The sequence below is a fragment of the Oryctolagus cuniculus genome, chromosome 9 (genome assembly GCF_051225735.1).
Source record: "Oryctolagus cuniculus isolate XC-2025 breed Fujian yellow rabbit chromosome 9, ASM5122573v1, whole genome shotgun sequence".
In the NCBI taxonomy this organism is placed as follows: domain Eukaryota; kingdom Metazoa; phylum Chordata; class Mammalia; order Lagomorpha; family Leporidae; genus Oryctolagus; species Oryctolagus cuniculus.
Window position 1 is genome coordinate 106121275 of NC_142875.1, and position 21138 is coordinate 106142412.

The 21138-nt window shown below is 54.0% G+C and overlaps 1 protein-coding gene across 2 annotated transcripts in view; it reads right to left on the reverse strand.

Annotated features, from left to right (window-relative positions):
- Positions 1–17040, reverse strand: part of PRMT8 (protein arginine methyltransferase 8) — a 105269-nt gene extending 88229 nt beyond the window's left edge. Inside the window, exon 1 of one of the 2 annotated variants that reach the window (XM_002712816.6) lies at positions 16764–17040. In XM_002712816.6, coding sequence (XP_002712862.1) covers positions 16764–16838 — 75 coding nt within the window. In that variant the 5' untranslated portion in view covers positions 16839–17040. The remainder of the gene's footprint in view (positions 1–16763) is intronic. The other variant, XM_089303800.1, reaches the window with a different exon arrangement.
- Positions 17041–21138: the final 4098 nt, after the last annotated feature.

Here is a 21138-nt window from a genome sequence, read left to right on the forward strand (position 1 = left end):
TCTAGGTATTGGGCTACAATGTGGAGAGTGCACAGACGAAGAGCAGAAGCTGGGATGCCAGGTACAGTGGCCCGGCGAGAGGCTGAGGGTCTGCTCTAAGGCAGTGTGGACAGAGGAGAAGGAAGGAAGCGGTATCATGGGAGGAGAAGTGGCAGGATCTTGTTATCGGAGGCTGGGGAGGTGAGAGTAAGAGGCCTCTGGTTTATGCCTTGCTTCTGGCTAGGGTAACGGGGAGAACGGCCACGTCCCTCATAGAGACAGAGCGAGAAGCAGATGAATACACTGGGGGAACAGGTAAGAGCCCAGTTTGTCATGCGGAATGAGAAGTCCTGCAGAACACTGAGGAAGAGAGATCCAGCTAGAAGCGAAAGTCGGAACATCCCAAGACATGGGAGAGGATGAGATCGTGCGGGACAGAAGCATCCACACGAGAGTTGGAGGGAAAATAGAGACGTGGGAGAGGCAGAAGGGAGTGGGGCTTAGCAACCCAAGGAGCACAAGGCATCAAGCCAATTGCAACAACCAGTGGTATTTGGCACCATTGATGGGTCCAAGGAGAGTCACTGCAGTGAGTCACACAGGGGTCTCCATGGCTGGTGGCAAGAGCCCCATCAGAGGAGGGTAACTGCAGGGATGGCCACAGAATTATCACGACCCCCAAACTCCAGTGTGGAACTTCGCTGGCAGCACCAACCCTGGTACCCAAAGAAATCCAATGTCTTGACTCAGGCCTATATCCCGGGAGATGAGCCAGGCCCAGGCACGATGGAAATAACCGTGCAACCCTGCACACAGGAAGGCAATGAAGAAGAGCCTGAACAATGTGAAATCTTCCCTTTCTTTTTCCCTCACTCCTTTTCATATTCAGAGCAGGTTGGATCTTTGACGCTCCAGGAAGACAATGCATCCATTGCCCGGTCAAGCAGGCACAGAAAGAACGGCTTCCTGAGACTGGATTCTCGCCAACATCCAGGCTCACAAAGGCCAGAGCCACCACCAGGATGATGAGCCCTGCTTACTCTCCCCTGCACGAATAACACGCAGCTACACATGAGCAGGTGTTTGGTTGAGCGGTTAATATGCCTGCATGCCACATCATGGGCCCCATACCCATCTCCGGCGCCTGGCTGCAGCTTCCTGCTGAGGCAGACCCTATGAGGCAGCAGTGATGGCTCGAGTGGTTGAGTTTCTATCACCCACAAGGGAGAACCAGTGCCTTTGAGGAGTGAATGAGCATATGAAAGTATCCCTGCCTTCTATCTCGCAAATACATTTTTAAAAATAAAGCAAGAGATACTGCTCTTGGGAGCGTGGAAGTGTATGCCTGGGAATGAGAGAACGGAGGAGAAAGCTGAGCCAACAGGTAGAGAGCAAAGGGGAAGGCAGAGTTTCTGGAAAAAGATTCACTCTTAGACAAATAATTGCCCGCAGGCCGCTCACCCCTTACACACATGGTTCAAGTCAGAGCCCCAGCAGAGTTCAACTGCTCGCCGAGCCAAAGCTTAGCCCGACAGCACCTCCTTGCTTTTCCCGAAACCTCTGCTCCCTGTGCCATTTGCTGCCTAGGGGGAAAACGTCTCACCATTTTTGCCAGCATAAGTTTAGCTCCCGTGGGTTTTGGGAAAGGAAGCCAGGCGAGGGGTGGCAAGAAGCTCGTCTCCAGTACCACTGACAGCTCAGTGAGGGGAGATAGACGTCAAGTCGCACTGGAAACACTCGCGGTGTCAAGTTCATAATGGAGAAGTTTGAGATTTGCACACACAGCACCTCCCACATTTTGAAACTGTCCCTGCGTCCATTGTCTCCATGTACATAAAGGACAACGTCAGACCGTGAGATAGATGGGGGTCATCTCACTCATTTTCCAGATGGGGCCTACGGCAGCAGAGGTCAGGATCGCGGATTCCGGCTCTCGGTTTCTACTTCTGCTATGTTACCTGGTAACAGGGGAGGGTCTGAGGAACTGGAAAGAATGGCCAAGGAAAGTGGAAGCAGCTCCTCCTTGGGGCTCAGGACGGATCCCCACTGCCTTGTCTGTCATGTCATGTGGGATGGACTCAAAGAGCCCTAAGACTCTGGATCTCTGATGCTGAAGCAATGCTGCAAGACGCAGGGGAGCTGGGGTGCAGGCTCGGCAGAGCTCTGGATGAGCCTCCAGGAAAAGTCCCCAGGGCTGGCACTGGGGACAAAGCCCCAGGGCCCTGCAGGCCTGGCAGCCCAAGCCATTGGTCTGAGTGTCTTTACTTCCTGGGGTAGGGAGCACCTTATTTTTAATCTTATAAACAGTAGAGCAAACAGCAGTGCCTGACTCAGAGCAAGCATAGATGAAGAGGGCTTGGGCCACGTGGAGAGCCGGGGTCACCCCACTCTGCAGCGCAGGAGCTGCAGCCCTGAGTATGGAGTTGATTGGGGACTTTAGTTACTTGGTAACAAGCAAGATGAGATGGCAGGAAGAGGGATGGGTCGGAAGGAAGCCATAAGGATTCCAAAGGGGATGCTGTGAGTCTGCAGTACTTACAAACATCTCAGTGGAGCGTCCTCTGGTCAGACAGACAGGCAGAGCCGAGCTCAAAAGACAATCTGGGTGCCGGCGCCGTGGCTCAATAGGCTAATCCTCCACCTTGCAGCGCCAGCACACCGGGTTCTAGTCCCGGTCGGGGCGCCGGATTCTGCCCCTGTTGCCCCTCTTCCAGACCAGCTCTCTGCTGTGGCCCGGGAAGGCAGTGGAGGATGGCCCAAGTGCTTGGGCCCTGCACCCCATGGGAGACCAGGAGAAGCACCTGGCTCCTGCCTTCGGATCAGCGCAGTGTGCCGGCTGCAGCGCGCTGGCCGCGGCGGCCATTGGAGGGTGAACCAATGGCAAAGGAAGACCTTTCTCTCTGTCTCTCTCTCTCTCACTGTCCACTCTGCCTGTCAAAAAATTAAAAATAAAAAAAAAATAAAAGACAATCTGGGTTGCTGCTCTGAGTCTGAGATTCATCTCCACTTAAACCCAGGATGAAGCCCAGAGCACGCACAAGGTCCCCCAGAGACAGGGTGTGTAGTAAGAGAAGAAGGTGACTCAGTACCCAGCGCTGAGCAAGACCCTGGCTTCCAAGCTACACAGTAAGGGATTCATATCACAGGTGGGCATTTGGCATAGTGGTTAGGATGCCACTAGGGGTACCTGAATCCCATATCAGAGTGTCTGGGTTCAAGTCCTTGCTTGGCATTGGATTCCAGCTTCCTGCTAACACACACCCTGGGGGATGGCAGTAACAGCTGAAGTAGTTGGTACTGCTAGCCACATGGGAGACCTGCATTGAGTTCCTAGCTCCTGGCTTTGACCTGGCCCAGCCCCAGCTGTTGTGGGCATTTGGGGCATGAGCCAATGGATGGTTGAAGCAATGCATGTTAACAGAGAACTTTTCTCGATTAGGACTCGGTCTGTATTTCCAGCAATCTATACACACCTGTGGAATTATCTGCTTGAGCCTCCTTGGAGAATTGCAGTCATAACTGCTTGTCAGAGAAAGATGAAATCCTTGTATTTAGCGGGACTGTGGGAATTACAGCCCTTCATTTTCTGGGCTGCCCAGCCTTGAAAGGCTACCACCTTACTTCACTCCGGAAGAGATTATCTTTCACATACAATAGAGCCACAAAGGGGGCCCTAATTGGCGAATTTGCTAATAGCCCTTCCCTTTATGGCAGCATTAGCCCAATTTGCTCTTGGCTGTACCACTCTCAGGCCACACACACACACACACACACACACACACGGTGGATAGGACAAGGGATTTGTGGCCAAGAGGACTGGGAGTTTAACTAGGTAATTAGACATTGCGTTTGTCATGTGAACCTGCCACATGTCCCTACCTCAATCTCGCCCTGGCTCTCCTCCCCCATGCCTCAGTTTCTGTCGGCAGGAACAATGGGGAAGGAAGCTCCCCTCCCTCCACCTGGCAGCCAACAGGCAGGAATGGAGTTCTCTTCCCAGGAGCAAGGCTTGGGGGTGGCATGGGACACCTCCATTGGGAAGTCTGCCCGCCAGTGACTGGCACTCCCTGGCCCCCGTGGCTCTCACACTGGCAGGAACTCAGTGTGGCCTCACTTTCATGTTACACATGTGGCCAAACACTCTCAGAGCTGAGTGTGAGCTGGGAGGCAGGGAGCCAGCCCGAGGATCACAGAGGATCTTGGCTCCTCCTGCGGCACATTGCGTGGGGAGCAGTAGATCCCTAAGCAGGAGCACCGGACAGCACTGCCCTCGGCTGTCTCCATGGTCCTGCTGTCTCACGTGAGCATGACCGGTCTCCCCTCAATAGCTTGGCTCTCGCCTCCACCAGCGCTGACTCTATATTGTCGCTAATAAGGTCTTTTATTTCTGTTTCCTCTCTGGGACAAACCAGGTAAACCCAGATTACTAATAATAGCTACTCCTTCTCAGGCATCGGCAAGTGCCAGACACATGCCTGGTGTGCACAATAACCCCATCCAATAAAGCACCGTCACTCACGTCCTTGTAAAACCCAGCCACAGGTAACCAAAGTGCTGTCGAAAATCAAGCTAACACCTAAAAACAGCTGAGGTCAGAACCCAGCGCCTGCCCTCTTAGGTGCCACGCAAAACTACCTTGAGCCAAGAAATCAACAGCCTACAGAGTTGAATTGTTGGGAAGGAGCCAAGAGATTCATTGACCCCCCCCCCACCGCCCCGAGAATAACCCTTCTAATGAGCTATTAACAGGCCCACATCTACCACAACAAGAGTTCCTCTGGAAACTATGCAGCAAGTCCCCCCAGAAAGGGAATCTTCCCACGGATCCTCTCACAGGTCCAATCAATTATAGGTCCCTTTTCCACGTGTGGAAATTAACCAGTGTCTTCCCAAATCTCCAGGTGAGTGGGAGCTGGTGTGGGGAAAAGGTAAGGACAGCTGGAGGTAGGAGGTGAGGATGAAAGAGAGGAGGGAAAGCCCTTCTAATGGCAGCGCGCACTCCAACTCCAATGGCGTTCCAACTGCTGGGAACCTGCTCCCCACTCTCGGCCAGGATAATTACCCGTTGTCGGGTTCAGTGTTCCCAGCTGCAAAATGGAACTGGTAAGAGCTGCTCTGAGGTTGGATGATGAGAATTAACAGTAAAATACGTTCTCAAGGATTTATTTCACTTTAGTGTATTAAATGGAGGATATTCTCACGTCCCATAAGTTTTAGCTATGCCGAAGTGCCCGACTCCATTACTTGTTTTCTTAGGTGCGTCCTTAATTAATGATAAAATGCGTTCTCAAGGAATTACTTTCTTTTAATGTATTAAGTGAAAGATATGCTTCATAAGTTATAGTTATGTCTAAGTGTTCACAAATGATGTTTCTGTAAAGTTAATTGTTTCTAAAGAAGAAGAAGAAGAAGAAGAAGAAGAAGAAGAAGAAGAAGAGAAATTAACCTCCAGATGCAATGACTGAACAGCCCTTGTCTCTGCTCTTGAGGAACAGGTGTGTGTGTGTGTGTGTGCAAATTGTTGAACTCTTTACTTAGTATAGAGCTGGTCTTCTGTGTACAAAGTTATGTGAAAATGGATCTTAGTGGAGAATGGGGCTGGGAATGGGAGAGAGAGGAGGAGGAGGGGTGGTAGTGTGGGTGGGAGGGCGGGTATGGTGGGAAGAATCACTATATTCCTCAAGTTGTACTTAGGAAATGCATGAAGCTTGTATTGCTTAAATAACATTTTTTTGGGGGGAGGGGGAAGAGCTGCTCTGTATTGCTATGTGAATTAAATAAGGCAATTCTTACAAAAGGGCTTTGCATTGTGCCCAAAGCATAGTACAGATAGAGATAGCTCTTGTTGTTCTCAGTGTTGCTACTGCTCAAGGAAAAGGCTGTATGACAGCCCCTGGGGAGCCAGCAGGAAGAGAGCCAAGGAAAGAGATTAAGGCAGAAAAGTCCACAGGAATGGGCTTGGCAACTCCCCTGGGGTCTACTGTTGTGTGTGTTCATCACTCATCAGCCATCTTCTACCCACGCCTATTACACGTCGGGCATGGGCTGGGGGATGCTGGGAACTATATCGTGTCCCCCCCACACCCCCTCCCCACAAAGGATGCCTGGAAGTCTTAACCCCTCATGCCTATGAATGAGACCTCATTTGGAAACAAGGCCATTGCAATCAAGTTAAGATAAGGCCAAACTGGATTAGGCTAGCTTTTACTACTCCTGCCTTTATAAGACACGGGGAAGAAATAGATGGGATTATATGAGTGGTTTCCTTATTAGAAGTAAAGAAGAAAAACACACACATGGGAGAATGTCACTTGATGATGGAGACGGAGGCAGAGACTGGAATGACAGGTCTACATGGCAAGGAGTACTCAGGATAATTGGCAACCACCAGGAGTAGGGAGAAAGGCAAGAACAGATTGTCCTGTAGAACCTCCAGAAGGAACCAGCCCTAAAAACACCTGGATTTCGGATTTCTGTTTTCCAGAACTGTGAAGGAATAAATTTCTGTTGTTGTAAGCCACCCTGTTCATGGTACTTTGTCACAGCAATCCCAGGAAGCTTGGTATAGGTGATCAAACTGTCAAGACAAATTTAAAGTTTGGAGTTCGTCTCCTGAAATCTTGCATTCATTTCATCCCAGTAAAGCAGCTGGAGGAGTGTCCAGGCTTAAAATCGATAGCCATGGGTCGGATTCCAAAGAGGAGGACTTGCTTAGACAAGGGGATTTTTTTCCTGGTCCACCTACTAGGACTCCAGTCATGGGGATGTCCCAGATGAGTAGGGCGAGTGGGGTGATGATTGTCCTTGCGCAACTCATGCCAGGTCTCACCAGGACTCTGTCGCAGGGTGCAGCAGGGAGGGCTGTGGACGTGACCCTGCAAGACAGCGGCAGAAGCCAGAACAGTAGGCCTGGAGGCCTACAGAAGGTTGCTGTGCCTTCCTGAGGTGTCTTCTATATCCCTTCCCTTAGCCTCTCTACCCTTTTGCTTCATACGTGGACACTTCAAAAAGTTCATGGAAAATGGAATGAAGGATAAGATATTTTGATGCAAAATCTCTTTGAAATCCATGCATGGTTTTCTCGTCACACATTGACCATGAACTTCCGAAGATCCCTTGGATGCAGAAGTTTCACGGAGTTTTTGTACCAAACTAAACTTATCTTCTGATTCCATTTTTCACAAACTGCCTGAAATACCCTCATATTTTGAATTTCCATTCTGGTCTTTCTCAAGCCTTCACCGCCTGGTGGACTGGAAAAAGCCTGAGTCTTCATGGCTGGAAAACCAGGCTTTGTGTCTGAGCTGCATCCAGTAACACCAACTTTGTTCACTTTGTTTTCTTGGTTTGTCCAATGGGGATAACATGTGACCCCCAGTGTTACATATGATGGGATAAATACATAAAGTGAGGCCGGCGCCGCGGCTCACTAGGCTAATCCTCCGCCTTGCGGCGCCGGCACACCGGGTTTTTTTCATTCATCTCTCTGCAGCTCCAGGCTTTCTCCGAATCCTACAGGCCAAGGCACAACTTACTGGCAGGCAGAAGCCTTAAACACCAGTGGAACAGTTTTGAAGGGTGAACCTGCACTCCAAAGCCATCTTGTAACGGATGCCTGACCTTCTACCATTAGAGATTCATTCTTTTGTATACCCTGGAGCTTGGGTAGCCTTCCACAGTCATTCATGGAAATGATAGACACCTAGGGGAAAGCCCGCCCCCAACAGGTGACGGCTTACAAAGAAAGCGCAAGGGCTCTTTCTCCGTCTGACGATGATGGTGGCAGCCAGCAGGGGAGGTCAGGAGAGAGAGATTTAATTGGAAGGTGGCTTTGGGACCCACGCAGCTGTGGACATTGAGTCAAGGCTACTCCCTGCCTGACCCATGCAAAAGGCAGCCCACCCACCAGCCAGCCAGGTGCACTGGTGGGAAGTTCCTTCCACGAGGCCCCGTACCAGTGTTTGGAAACTCAGAGGAAAATATGGGACTGCCCACACCTGCGAGTTAGTTCGCCCAGTCTGGTGGTTCCTGGGCAATTAGGTACTGAGGCTTCGGAGGGAGCCAGCCTCTTCCTCTCAGCCCCAAGGCTTCCTGGCTGGCGCTCTGGCTCTGGCTGTCAGAGGGAGAAGCCTGCATTCCATTATGTGCCTGTGAGTGGCAGGCAGAGGTTGAGGCTGCTATGGTGCGCCCTGACACGGGGCTGCGTGCCCTCTCGGAGAAGCGGAAGGGATCCGAGCCAGAAGCTACGTGGCTGCTCGTTGCATGGATTTGATGAGACTCTGATGATACGCGGTGGGTGCTGGAAGCATATCTGACCCGCTCCCCACCCCGCCACATTCCTGAACAGCGCCCAGTGTCCTGGGAGATAGCGACCCTGCCGTGGGGCACAGTGGGTGCGGGCAGCAGCCAGGCTCCTGACAGCGACCTCATCGCCACTGGACACCGACTAAGGGAACCCAAAGGAGATGACGATGATGACTCATTGTGAGTGCATCCTTTAGGGTCCCCATGGAGCCCTTGTGTGTGTGGGGGGGTGGTGGTGATAAAGGATTTTCTGTGCAAGAAAGCTCATGAGGAGGAAGCTTGGGCCACTATTTAGAGTGACACAGCCATAGTGGCTTGGTGATTCTTGGGTTCCTCTTAGATCATTAGAACCCTGCCTGAGATATTGAAAGACAAAAATGGTTCAGGAGCTTGGAGTAACAGAGAGAGGGAGAAAGAGGGGGAGAGAGAGAGAGATGGAGATGGAGTTGGGGATAGAGAGAGGGAGAGGGGGAGGGGGAAGGAGATGGAGAGGGAGAGGGAGAGGGAGAGGGACAGGGACAGGGACAGGGACAGGGACAGGGACAGGGAGAGAGGGGCCAGCGCTGTGGCGTAGTGGGTAGGGCCTCTGCGCCTGTGGTGCCGGCATCCCATGTGGATGCTGGTTTGAGTTCCGGCTACTCCACTTCTGTTCCAGCTCTCTGCATAGTCTGGGATAGCAGTAGAAGATGGCCAAGTCCCTGCACCCATGTGGGAGACATGGAAGAAGCTCCTGGCTCCTGGCTTCGGATTGGCGCAGCTCCGGCCATTGTGGCCATCTGGGGAGTGAGCCAGTGGATAGAAGACCTCTCTTTATGCCTCTCCTTCTCTCTCTGTTTAACTCTGACTTTCAAATGAATAAATAAATCTTAAAGAGAGAGAGAGGGCCGGCGCCACGGCTCAATAGGCTAATCCTCCGCCTGTGGCGCCGGCACACAGGGTTCTAGGCCCGGTCGGGGCGCCAGATTCTGTCCCGGTTGCCCCTCTTCCAGGCCAGCTCTCTGCTGTGGCCCGGGAGTGCAGTGGAGGATGGCCCAGGTGCTTGGGCCCTGCACCCCATGGGAGACCAGGAAAAGCACCTGGCTCCTGGCTCCTGCCATCGGATCAGCGCAGTGCGCCGGCCACAGCGCGCCGGCCGCGGCGGCCATTGGAGGGTGAACCAACGGCAAAGGAAGACCTTTTTCTCTGTCTCTCTCTCTCTCACTGTCCACTCTGCCTGTCAAAAAAAAAAAAAAAAATACATAAAGTGAGCATTGTGAGTGCAGTTTGAAAAAGAGACAGCTCCCTCCAGGCACAATTCCCAGATCTTATGTAGAGAAGCACTGGTTGTGACCAGTAGAGATCAGGATATACCAGAACATCAGCACAGAGCAACACAAATAATGAATCAGAGGTGATATTTAAGGGAGGTGTAAACGCACTGGCCCAGGAACAAACCAGGTGTGTATACCAGCGCCGAGGAGCTCTGTGATAAATGATCAGTGTCCCTATCGCTTTGTTTAAATGGCTTGAATTTCTCTCCAGCTCTAAGATTCTAGGACTTTATGAAAATGCACACATCAAGCTGTTGGCACTTATAAAATCAGACTTTAAAAAGATATCTTTACTTATGGGTCACCTATTACAAATCTGGAAAAAGCTATTATGCTTGAGACAAGTGGAGGAAGTACAGACACGGGATGTGAGAAGGACCTGATGGGCAGGATAATACAGGAGGGACAAACTTCCGGCACTCCTCTCGCAGCTCCTCCTGTTAGAAGGCTAACGCCAGGATGCCAGAGAAAGATTCATATTGTGGAAAAACTAATAAAGATGGTGGGACTGCCTAGTACAGCCCCAAATGGAAAGGTAACTTCCAGTTTTTATCTCTCTCTTTTTAAAGATTTATTTGTTAATTTTAAAGGCTGAATCAGAGAGAGAGAGAGAAAGAGAGAGAGAGAGAGAGAAGTAGTCTTTCATCTGTTGGTTCACTGCCCCAAGTGGCCACAATAGCCAAGAACCAGGAACTCCACTCTGGTCTCCCCTGGAGGTAGCCAGGATTCAAGTACTTGGGTCATCATCCACTGCCCTCCCAGCTGCATTAGTAGGGAGCTGGATCAGAAGCAGAGCAGCCAGGATTCAAACCAGCGTTCTACCATGGGATGCCAGTAGTGCAAGTAGCAGTTTAATCTGCTGCACCACATCAGCCCGCATTTTTCTTTCTAAAAAAGGTTTTTATTTATTTATTGGGGCACAGACAGGCAGAGTTCCTATCCTCTGCTTGTTTACCACCACCCACTCCACCATCACCAAACGCCCACTATGACTGGGGCTGGGGCTGGGGCTAGATCAGGCTGAAACTGGATGCCAGGAACTCAATCCAGGTCTCCCATGTGCTTGGCAGAAACTTAACTACTTGAGCCATCACTGCTGCCTCCCAACACCTGCAATAGCAGGAACTAGGAGCCAGGCCCTCAGCTATGAGCCACCAGGTGGCAAACAACCACCCCTCCTCTCCTTTTTGGCATAAGATAAACTAAGATGATTCCGATTGCCACAGAAAAGATTAAGTTCAGACAGCTTCTCGGCTAGTGAGATGCTTAGGGAGTTTGGGAAATCACCGTCTCTGAAGCTTTCTAACGGGTAGGCCAAGTGGCCAGCTATAAGTCTGGGGTGGCGTGTGGCCAGCTATAAGTCTGGGGTGGCGTGTGTCCAGAGACAGAGGCATGGACAGAATGACCTTTTGCAGGTCCCTTCTTGCCTGGGCTCACTCTACCCTTGGACCAAGTCAGTGGACGACCGTGCAACCTGCCAGTTTTTCACACACACACACAACAGCTGCTTGAAGTTGCCGTGGCACATCCTGGTGCTGTCATGCCACCCATTTTGTTTTCCCGGTTGGCATGGTAGATTTCAAGGTATAAGTAGTGTTTTTACAGAATTGTGCAATTCCACACCGGTATGTGATAATTGCTTCATGCTGCAGTTAGCAAAGAGGGTGAAATGAAACCTACCCCTGAATGAAGACCAGAACGTCATGTTCCATCCTCTTGGATGGCCAAAAGCCAGTTTAGGACATTAAGGACTCGCATGAGCCAAACTTGCCAGAAAAAAAAAAAAAATGTGGGCATCTTCTTAATTTTCCTGAAGACTGGAATCAGAGTTTGCTGAGGGAGGAAGAATTGGACTATGGGTTTCTGGGTCATCCTTTGGAGAAATGAAATGGGAGGGTTCTGCACACGTATGACAAGGCCCCTAAAAGGCAGCAGGAATGACACTCGCTGAGTGAGTGCTTTACCGGGCCCAAGGCAATGTGCCAAGCCTTTGTATGGACTGATCTAGTTCACGGTCACAACAACTTTTGCAACTCGGTCAATGTCACAATGCACCTACCAAGCCCAGAGCCAGATTCAAAACCAGGCCATCTGGCTCCAGAGCCTGTATTAGACATGAGGACCAAGGACGCAGGCCTTCCTCAGAGAGGTGGACCTGGGCCCTGCCTACCCCTCCGAGGTCCCCTGCCCTTCGTGTAACAGGACTATGCTGAAAGTAACATCCATTAGACAAAACAACCAAGACACAGCATTCCACAAGTCCGCTTCCTCTGCCCCAGGACTCAAACCGCATTAATTGGGTACCTACCCCTAACCCCACTGCCCTATTGTAGCATTTCCCCCAATCCATAATTCTTCTCTCTCTCTCTCTAGCCAGCAGGTCAACAGAACAATCCAGAAACAGTTTCCAAAATGACTCTTTGAGAAAACTGGTTTCTCGACTCCTGGGGGCACTCCTTTGAGGTGATAAAACCCTAATCAGGGAGTCATCACCATAAATAATGCACCAGGCTTTCACAGAATCCATTGGCAAAAAGGCACAGTCAGGGAGCCATCACCCCCCCTCCAAGGCTCCTAAGTGGGCATTGTGATTAACTGATTGTGATTCAACTGATCTGCTATTCAGTTGAACACCCCATAGTAGGAATCCCGTGGTCCCCGAATGTTGAATATTGAATACTGTGGTGAATAACCAAGATGTGCCTGTGCTTTGAGAGGCCACAGCACCTCCATTCTCAGAAGCATCACACATTTTGCGTTTTAACAGTCCACAATAGCACAGGTACAGCAGAGGAGCGGGAGACAGGCACCCCGATTCTCAGAAAGTCCCGAGTGGCTAACACCCAGGATACTAAAGACTATGTTCAGAATCACATGAATCAATTCAGTCAACAGTTATTACTTACTGCGTGTCAGATGCAGTGTAACAACAGGGTATACTTAAATTTAAAAAAAAAAAAAGTTCATTACCAGCTGGAGAAACAGACAAAGAGCCAATTATCTCACAACAGGGAAAGTCAGGCTTTAGGAATGAGTAAGAAGGAGCAATCACTCTCCCTGGAGAAAGAAGGTAAAAGGCAGATCTGGGAAGGCTGCCCAGAGGAGGTGACATTTCTTTCCCTGGGTCTTATGGGTGGGGGAAGCTCCTTTCCTGAAACACTGAGAAGAAAAGAGCAGCAAGGTAGGAGGAGGGAGGCGCGTGCAGAAATGCCTGCAGGTGGGAAGCCAGAGTCTTCTCAGAGAATCACACAGGGTGGCTACAAAGGGCCTTATGCCAAGGCAGCTGGGCTTTATCCTGTATCTTGTAGGCAATGGGGCAACATCGCAAGTTCTTAAAAGAGATGTCTGGTCAGCAGCTGGTTTATGTTTCCAAAAGCCAAGCCAAGCATGTAGTGATGGCGAGGCTGGATGTGAGAAGAGAGCCCTGGAACGGGGGCTGGAGCCTCAGCGGGGGCCGAGGGGAAGACCTAAAACCCGAAGCCTTGGGGCCCTGAGGAGGAGGGTGGGGCTAGGGGCATTACAGTCCTTGCAGAAAGCTTTTCTGGATGCCTGGCGCTTTGGATTGGGGAGGATGTGGTTCTGGCCTCACGCACTTGAACCCCAAGGTCAGTTATTGACAGCGCTGGGCGGATCCAATTGTGGTGTCTAGGAGGTGGGTCTATGGAAGGCTTAGGTCATTGGAGGCATGTCCCCAGAAGGGTAGTTCTTGGGAGAGGGTTGCCTTCCAAAGCCAAGCTCCACCTAGCTCCTCTCTCTCTGTTTCCTATACACACACACACACACACTCCACCACAGCCACCATTCAGCCTCACCATACACCCAACCAGCAGGGCCGTGGACCTCCAAAACTATGAGCCGAAGCAAAACTCCCTCCTGCGTGACTAGCTTCTTCGCGGTGTTTGTGACAATGCTGAAAAGCTGACCAACACCTCTGGGAGCAGGGGAGGTGGCGGACCTGGGCTGGCGGTGGAGCACCCCTGAGGGAGTCAGAGAGAGTGTAGGCAGAGCGAACACTGCTTCCTGTTCACCGTGTGCCAGGGGCTGACCTGGCATCTCCAGACATCCCACGCTGACCCTGAACCATAGAGAGAATGGACCTGACGTCAGCACCAGGGCCACCCAGTGCCAACCGCACCCACCAGCCGTGTGCCCTGGAGGCCCGTGTGTCCTAGCTGCTCCTCTGGGGAGGAAGGCTATCATCACAATGTAAGTGGCTTCTATCCCTCACTTCCTCCTACCTGCCAATGGCTGGTGTATCTGCACCCTCCACCCACCTCCTGAAAGAACACCTTCCCTGCCCTCTCGTGGCCTCTCTCCTTCCAAAGGATCCCTCCCCTCCCACTCCTCATCTACTCCCATTCACATGTGGGAGAAGTAGCAAGGGTTGGACAAAGACCAATGAATCACAAGTAGGGGCAGTGTGGGTAACATACCCAACCCAGCTGATGACTTTCAGAAATCGCCGGAGCTCACTCGGCCTCTCCATGTCCTCCACCATGAAATGGGGATGAGAAACCAATACCAGCCTTCCCTTATCTCACACGGCTACTGGGAGGAGGAAATGAGATTAAGAGCTTGCAAAGAAAACAAAAACAGCAACAAAAGGCCAGAAGAGGTGCTAAGGGGCTGTCCATCGTATCAGGACACCTATGGCTCCTGGGTAGCTATTCCTGGTGCCCAGTGCTGGATCCACACGGGTTGAATTAAGAACAAGGGCCCCACACACATACAGAGGTGCCCTGGCCTCCTCTCCCTCGCCATAAGGGCAGGCAAACCCACAGCACCCCACTTTTGGAAGTACCGCTCCAGTCCTGGCTTATTCCAAAAACAGCCAGTTCCTGGAGGAAAAACCAAGAGAGATAGTCACGCTGCCTGGATACCTCCGCCCCGCACGTTTGACCGAGTCTCGGTTGCCCCCTTTTTCCCCCGGAGGTTGCTAGGAACTGAACCTCGCACCCACCCCGACTCACTCCCCTCCCAAGAGTCCCAGATGGGTCTGTTTCTCGCCGCACCCTCCTGCACCCTCCCCCCGCCCCGTCTCCTGCACGCGGAGTGATTTTTTTTTTCTCGGCGGCCTCCACTGCTGTTTTCATTGATGCCTTGAGCAAAGCTGGCAAGTGCGACTGCTGAGAAGCGGGAGCGCGGAGCGGCGGGGGAAGCAAGTAAAAATAGCCTGGCGCGCGTAGCTCTGCCTGCTCTGATCGCCTCTAACCCTCGCCGAGGTGCGGAGCGCAGCCGCCGCCGCCGCTGCTGCGGAACCTGGCACGGGTCTGCACCCAAACCCATCACTGGGCTGACCGAGCTTAGGCACTCGCCAAAACTTTCGTTAGACAATCAGTCACGCGTGGCGTGGGGTGCGGTGAAGAGGCGGGGAGGGGGGGAGGGTAGCGCCTTCTGGCTCTCAGCGCTCCAGCCACCTGGCTGCAGGGAGTGCTACGTGCCGCCTAGCTCCACGCTTCGCAGACACGCGGCCTTGAGCCTCTGAGCTATTTTTAGAAAGTTCCCGGGCAAGTGGTCAAGGGGGGGAGGGGAGGGTAAGGGGGCGGGGCCTGCAAGACTGGCTCTGCTCCGAGACCGGGAGCCTTGCACCCGATACACACCATGCTGGGTGTCTGCTATCTCGTGGGGGTGGGGAAGCGTCCGGGAGACCGCGAGCACCCTGGCTTCGCCCTAACCCACAGGGGAGGCGTTAGCCACTGGATGCCCCCACGCTTCTAAGCCCCAGGCGTGTTTGGCAAGCGACAGTTGCTAGATGCATGCTGCTTGTGGCCGCTCAGAGAATGGGGGATTGTTAAAGCTTTTCTGCTTACGTTGTGGGGTAGGGGTTAGCTGCAGAGTTAAGAGCTGAAAGAAAGAAGACCGGGCAGGGTCTCTGCACCTTTTTGCATTCAGGCGAGACAGAAGGGACGATCCCCGCGCCACACCCCCATCCCCGCCCCCACGCTGCATATGGGTAACCATATGTGAGATGTGCGGCAGCCCCGCCAGACACCTAGCTATTAATAGAGCCCCGAGGTTTGCTCTGTGTCTTTTTCCTGCCACCGAGTCAGGGGTGGTGGGCACACACATAGCCCACCCCGCCCCCGCCTGGGCGCACCGTTTCTCCGGGAAGGTAAGGGGGCTGCCCACGCGGATCCCCTCCGTGACTACAGGTGCCCAGAGCCCACGGAAGAGTCTTTTTTTTTTTTTTTTTTTTTTTTTTTTGGTAATGACAACGGGGTCAGAGCGAGGCCAGGGGACACTCCGGGCAGACGCAATGCCCAGCAGGGCTTTCTGCGGCCCAGGGCTGACTCGAGAGCACAGGCAGGGTAGCTACTGGGTGGTCGAAGGCGGGGGGCCCAGAGAACACTCAGCGGAGCCAGAGCGACCCTGGCCAAGGATGCGGCGGGACAAGGCGGCTGCGGACCCACCGCTCGCTGCAGCCGGCGGCGCGCAGCCCCCACCGCCCGCTCAGGCTCCGCTGCGGCAGGAGCGGGCGCTGTCCCTGGTGCTGACGGTGGCCGAGGCCGGCGCGCCCTCCCCGGGAGGAGCAACCCCGAGGAGGCTCCGACAGGCTGGGATAGCAGACCTCTCTCCAGTCCTCTCCGGGGCTGGAGGGGTCTGGGGAAGGTGGCCAAATCCTAGCAGCGTCCCGGCCCCCGCAGCCCGGAGCTCTCCGCGGTGCTGCAGGGACCGAGAGCTCGGGTGATGACAGGAGCTTGAAGGGTCGAGCTCCAGGCAGTGGCAGGAGATGGTCAGGGCGCCCGGGGGGCAGCGTCCCTGGCCCCGGGGTCACCCGCCCTAGCTCTACGCGAAGCCGGGACCCGGGAGCCCTAGCGGAGCCCAGAGGAGAGGGCAGGGGAACGCGGCTGCCCTGGGTTTGGAACTTGGGGGAAGGGGACAGGAGCAGTGGTGGCAGGAGGGGGTGACGGGGTGAGAGCGACTCTTTTGCATTTTCAAGAGGGAGGGGACCTGAGACATGCACTGCCCCCCCAACACAGACAACACACACACACACATACACACACACACACACATACACGAACGGCCGGCAGCGGCAAGCGGGGTGCAGCCGGGAAAGTTTGGCACCAGGTGCAGCGCGGCGGCGGCGGCGGCGGCGCGGGGTGCGGGTGGGCGGCGGGGTCCGGGTGGGCGGCGGGGTCGCCTAGGCCCGCGCTCGCGCCCGCTTACCTCGGGGTTCTCGGCGGCGTTCTCCGCCATCTTCCTCCTTAGGAGCAGACAACGGGAGGAGTGTTTCATGCCCATAAGAGCCGGCCAGGGTTTGGTGATACAGAGATAGCAGAGAAAGGGATAGAGCTGGTGTCGCTTTAAAAGAGAGAGCCTGAGGGTGGGGGGGCGAGAGGGCGAGCGAGCGAGGAGGGAGACGACCCCGCCGAGCCCCGGTGCGGGCGCCGGCAGCTCCGATCCGCCGCGGGCGAGGCCGTCCTGCAGGCTCCACTTTATTTCCCTCCCTTCTCATCTGCTTCGGATTCCTTCGCACAGTTTCCAGTACTTCTCGCGCACCGCGACCCCCTCCCCGCCCCTCTCCACCCGCGCTGCGGGCCGGGCAGGCGGGAGGCAGCCCCGAGGGCTGCGCGGCGGCGGCGGCGGCGGCGCCTCCTCTCCCGGCTGTTCGCGAAGTCCGGCCGGCCCGAGGCGGCGGCCAACTCGTGTCAACTTCTGCCGAGGCGCGGGGCGAAGCAACACGCTGCCTGCGCGTCCTTCCCGGGGGCTGCGCCGGGTGAGTGGGGGCGGGCTGGGAGGTTGGGTGGAGCGGGCGGCGGCCGGGCGCAGACCGAAGGCCCCCGGCGCCCCCGGGTCCGCCCCGCCCCGCTCCCGGCTCCGGGGGGCTCTTGGCCGCCTCCACTGCCCGCGCTGCGCACAAGTTGCGCGGGGGCCAGGGCTGCGCGACCGCGGCTCGGAGGGAGTAGGGCAGGGCTCCCGCAGGCTCCTGGACCGCGGCGAGTCCTCCCTCCCAGGGCCGGCGCTGGCCGAGCCCCGGCCGCGGTCACTTCGCCCCCGCCCCGCCCCGCCTCCAGCCCTCGCTCGTCTCCGCCTGTTCCTGGACGGATTACTGATCGGGAAACCAGGGCTGCCGGAGGTGTGGGTGGGGGAGGGGGCCTGATGGGGGAGGGTCCTGAACGCCCTCGACTCCGGGACTGAGAGGGGCTGTCCTCTCTGTTTCCTACCACTCTCCCAGTCCGCGGCGCCTGGGGCTCCCAGCCCCTCGGAGGCTCAGGGGGTGCGGTGAAGGTGGAAGCCAGAAGTGGCTTGGGAGGTGGGGAGGGTGGGGTGAGGGAAAGTCCATGGGCCTGCGGTCTGGCTCCCCGTACCCCTGTCTTCGCTGGCAGCCCCCTGCCCACGCGTCACTCTTCTTCCTCCTCACCCTTCCCCCACCGTCACCAGATTTTGAAGTCCCTTTTATGGGAGAGAGGGAGGATGTCACGTACCCATTAGGATTCTCTTGATCCCTTTTTAAGGGAGTTTGGGCGGCAGCAGGGGGTGTGAATTTTTATACAATGCATTCCTGCCTTCACTTTGAGAGCTCGGTTTTCTGTGTCTTACCGGCCATCTGTCAGCCAGTGGGAGACAGGACAAGGGGGGAGGGGCCGCTCTGCCTCTTCCGCTGCCACAGGACACTCGGGGCTGAGTCCTCCGAAGACAGCTGCACTGCCAGGCGCTCAGCCCACGGGTCAAGGGCAGGGGTCCAGAGGGTGCTCGCTGCGCATCCTGGCTCTGCCCGCCTCATCTCTGGCCTCGTTTGGGGAGATGGGTCCCCAGTGCCCTATTTGCTTGTATCATCACCTTTGACAGCCAGGAAGTGGGAGCCTGGCTGTCCTCAACTGACCCCAGAGTCCATTCAAGAAAAGGGCCAGACTCGTGCTTGGCACCAGAGATGCCTCCACTGCCTGCCCGGTCCTGGGGAAAGAGAACAGGGTGCAGTGAGTGGAGCTGAGGAGTGAGACTGAGAGACCCGAGAGGAGGAGGAGGGGGAAAAGAAAATGCAGCAGGAGATTGGAGTTAACAGACTCTGTGTGTGTGTGTGTGTGTGTGTGTGTGTGTGTAGGGGGTGGAGTGCATTTCAAAGAATGACCTTAATCTCTTTACCCTTTGCATCTCAGACCACAGCCCTGGATCAGGGTAGGGGTGAGTGAGCCGAGTCCTTGCCAGGACAAGGCCATTCTCCTCATTCCTACCTGCCTCTTCGGAGCAGCATGTGGCGGAGGGGATAAATGAGAATCTCCAGGACTTTTACCCTCTCCAGCCCCCTTTCTCCCCAGGCATCTTCTCGGAGACGACAGGTTCTGAGACATCTGACTCTTGCTAAAACAGCCTCAGTACTTTGTACAACCAAGAGGAACAGCAAAGAAAGAATCCCCGAGGCTCGCTGGCCCAATCCTCTCGTTTTTTTTACAGATACGTCCTGAGGTCTGAGAGAGGGGAGGGCCCTTGCCCTACCACCTGCAGCAAGTCCCAGCAGCCCCCAGTTCCACTCCCCGGCTCCCTACTTCCAGGGCTCCACTCTGCCTCCACCCCACGCTGCTCCTGCTGCTGCGTGTGCACCCATTCTGTGACTAACCAGGGAGGATGGGAGCTGAAGCAGGCTCCCACCGAAATAGGCTTCTGCCTGTGCGTGATTATGTTGCTAGGAGAGCCTCAGTGGGCGTGTTTCCTCCATTCTCTGTTGAAATCTTTTGCTTGGCTTGGCTTCTCCCCAAGCACAGACGCAGCTCCCCTTGGAATGAGAAGCGGGGAGGCTGTGATGGAGAGCTGTGTTTTCAGGACAAGATTCTCCATCCCAACCCTTCCAACCTACAGGGCCCCTGGGGCTGTGGGTGAGGAACCCAGGCCACCAGCGTGGTTCCGTGATGGCTGGACTGAGGCATCTCTGTCTGCCACGTGTCTCCAGCCCCGTGTTGAGCTCCTTTGGTGCAGAGAGCTGCTTGTCTCTGCTGTGCAATCAGCTAATTTAAAATTCACAAGCAAAACGACTGGTTCTTTAATAGACTACATTTGGGTGATTTGGTGTAGCAACAGACTACCTGAACACCCATCTCCTATGGTTGTGAAAATCCATCACACACGACAAATGCCGAGCACACAGCATTATTTTCTCACCATCACCACCACTCATGTAAATTTGATCTTCCTCCATCTCTTTCATGACTGCATCAGCACAGTTTTTTACCAGGTTAAACAGTTGATCTGTTAAGAGAATCCACTGGACATTTCTTACATGCCTGCTTCATTCATGGGTACTGTTTCTCTTTTTTAAGATTTATTTTTTATTTATTTGAAAGGCAGACCCAGAGAGAGAAAGAGAGAGAGAGATCTTCCACCTGCTGGTTCACTCCCCAAATATCCGCAACCACCAGGGCTGGGCCAAGCCAAAACCAGGAGCCCAGAGCTTCTTGAGGGTCTTGCATGTGAGTGAATGGGTCCAAGCACTGGGGCCATCCTCTGCTGCTTTCCCAGGTGCATTAGCAGGGAGCTGGATTGAAGTGGAGCAGCCGGGTCTCCAACTGGCACCCATACAGGATGTCGGCGTCCCAGATGGAGGCTTAACCTGCTGTGTCACAGTGCTTGCCCTGGCACTATGTGTCACAGCAGGCAACCAAAAATGTTGGACTGACCACTGATGAGTGCTCAGCCATCTCAGAGGCTTGGAAAGGTACAGAACTTTTGTGGGGCTTTGGTAAGATGTTGATGGAGAGCAAGAAGACATGTGGGACCACGAGCAAGTGAGCTAGCTCCATGTGTAGTTTGGGACAATAGATCCTACCAAGTAAAGTAAGTCTTGATCTGTGTTGCTTGTGTCACCTTTTCACATTAGATCAACTCGATGTGTTGAATAGTAAGTACGTAGTGCTTAAAGCAATGCCTGTCTCTCAGTCCAAGCACAAATATTAACATTTGCTGGGCCTTGTTCTAGTCATATGGCTTAGACTTTAGAGAGCACGTTTCACACACCAGAGACTCTTCCAGGATGACAAGGTTGATCACGTAGTCCTTTCAACAGTTCTTTGAGGCAGGAGCTGTTATCCCCACAGAACAGAGGAGAGAATAAAACCGCACACAAGTGCTCAGTGGCAGGGTCAGGAGTCAGATCTCGAGTCGAGTGTCCGACGCCACAGCACGGTCATCAAGAAGTTAACCAAGGCCAGGGAACAAGATAATGATTCTCAGCCTTGGCTGGAGAGCATTAAGAGCACCAAGGCTCTGGTTCTAGTTTCAGATGATTGAGGTCTGGCATCAGGGTTATTTTCAAGTGCCTAACTCGAAAATAGCATGGTTATTTTCAACATGGCAGCCATGGTTGAAGACAACTGCATAAAGATATTTGGAAATAAAGACCTGCAGAACAAGGTCTCTTCTGAGTTCCAGAAAGTGCCTTCCAAAACTGCAAGAACCCTCACACTCTAGAAGGATCCATCTGTCAACACCAAGCTTCTGAGGAGCCTTGGGATCGAGCAAAGTCATGTTGATGGTTGAGCCGGCGTACGAAGGTTGGCGGGAGACGCTTGGGAAGGGCTATGTCTGCAAACACTGCCCAGGGTTGAGAGAT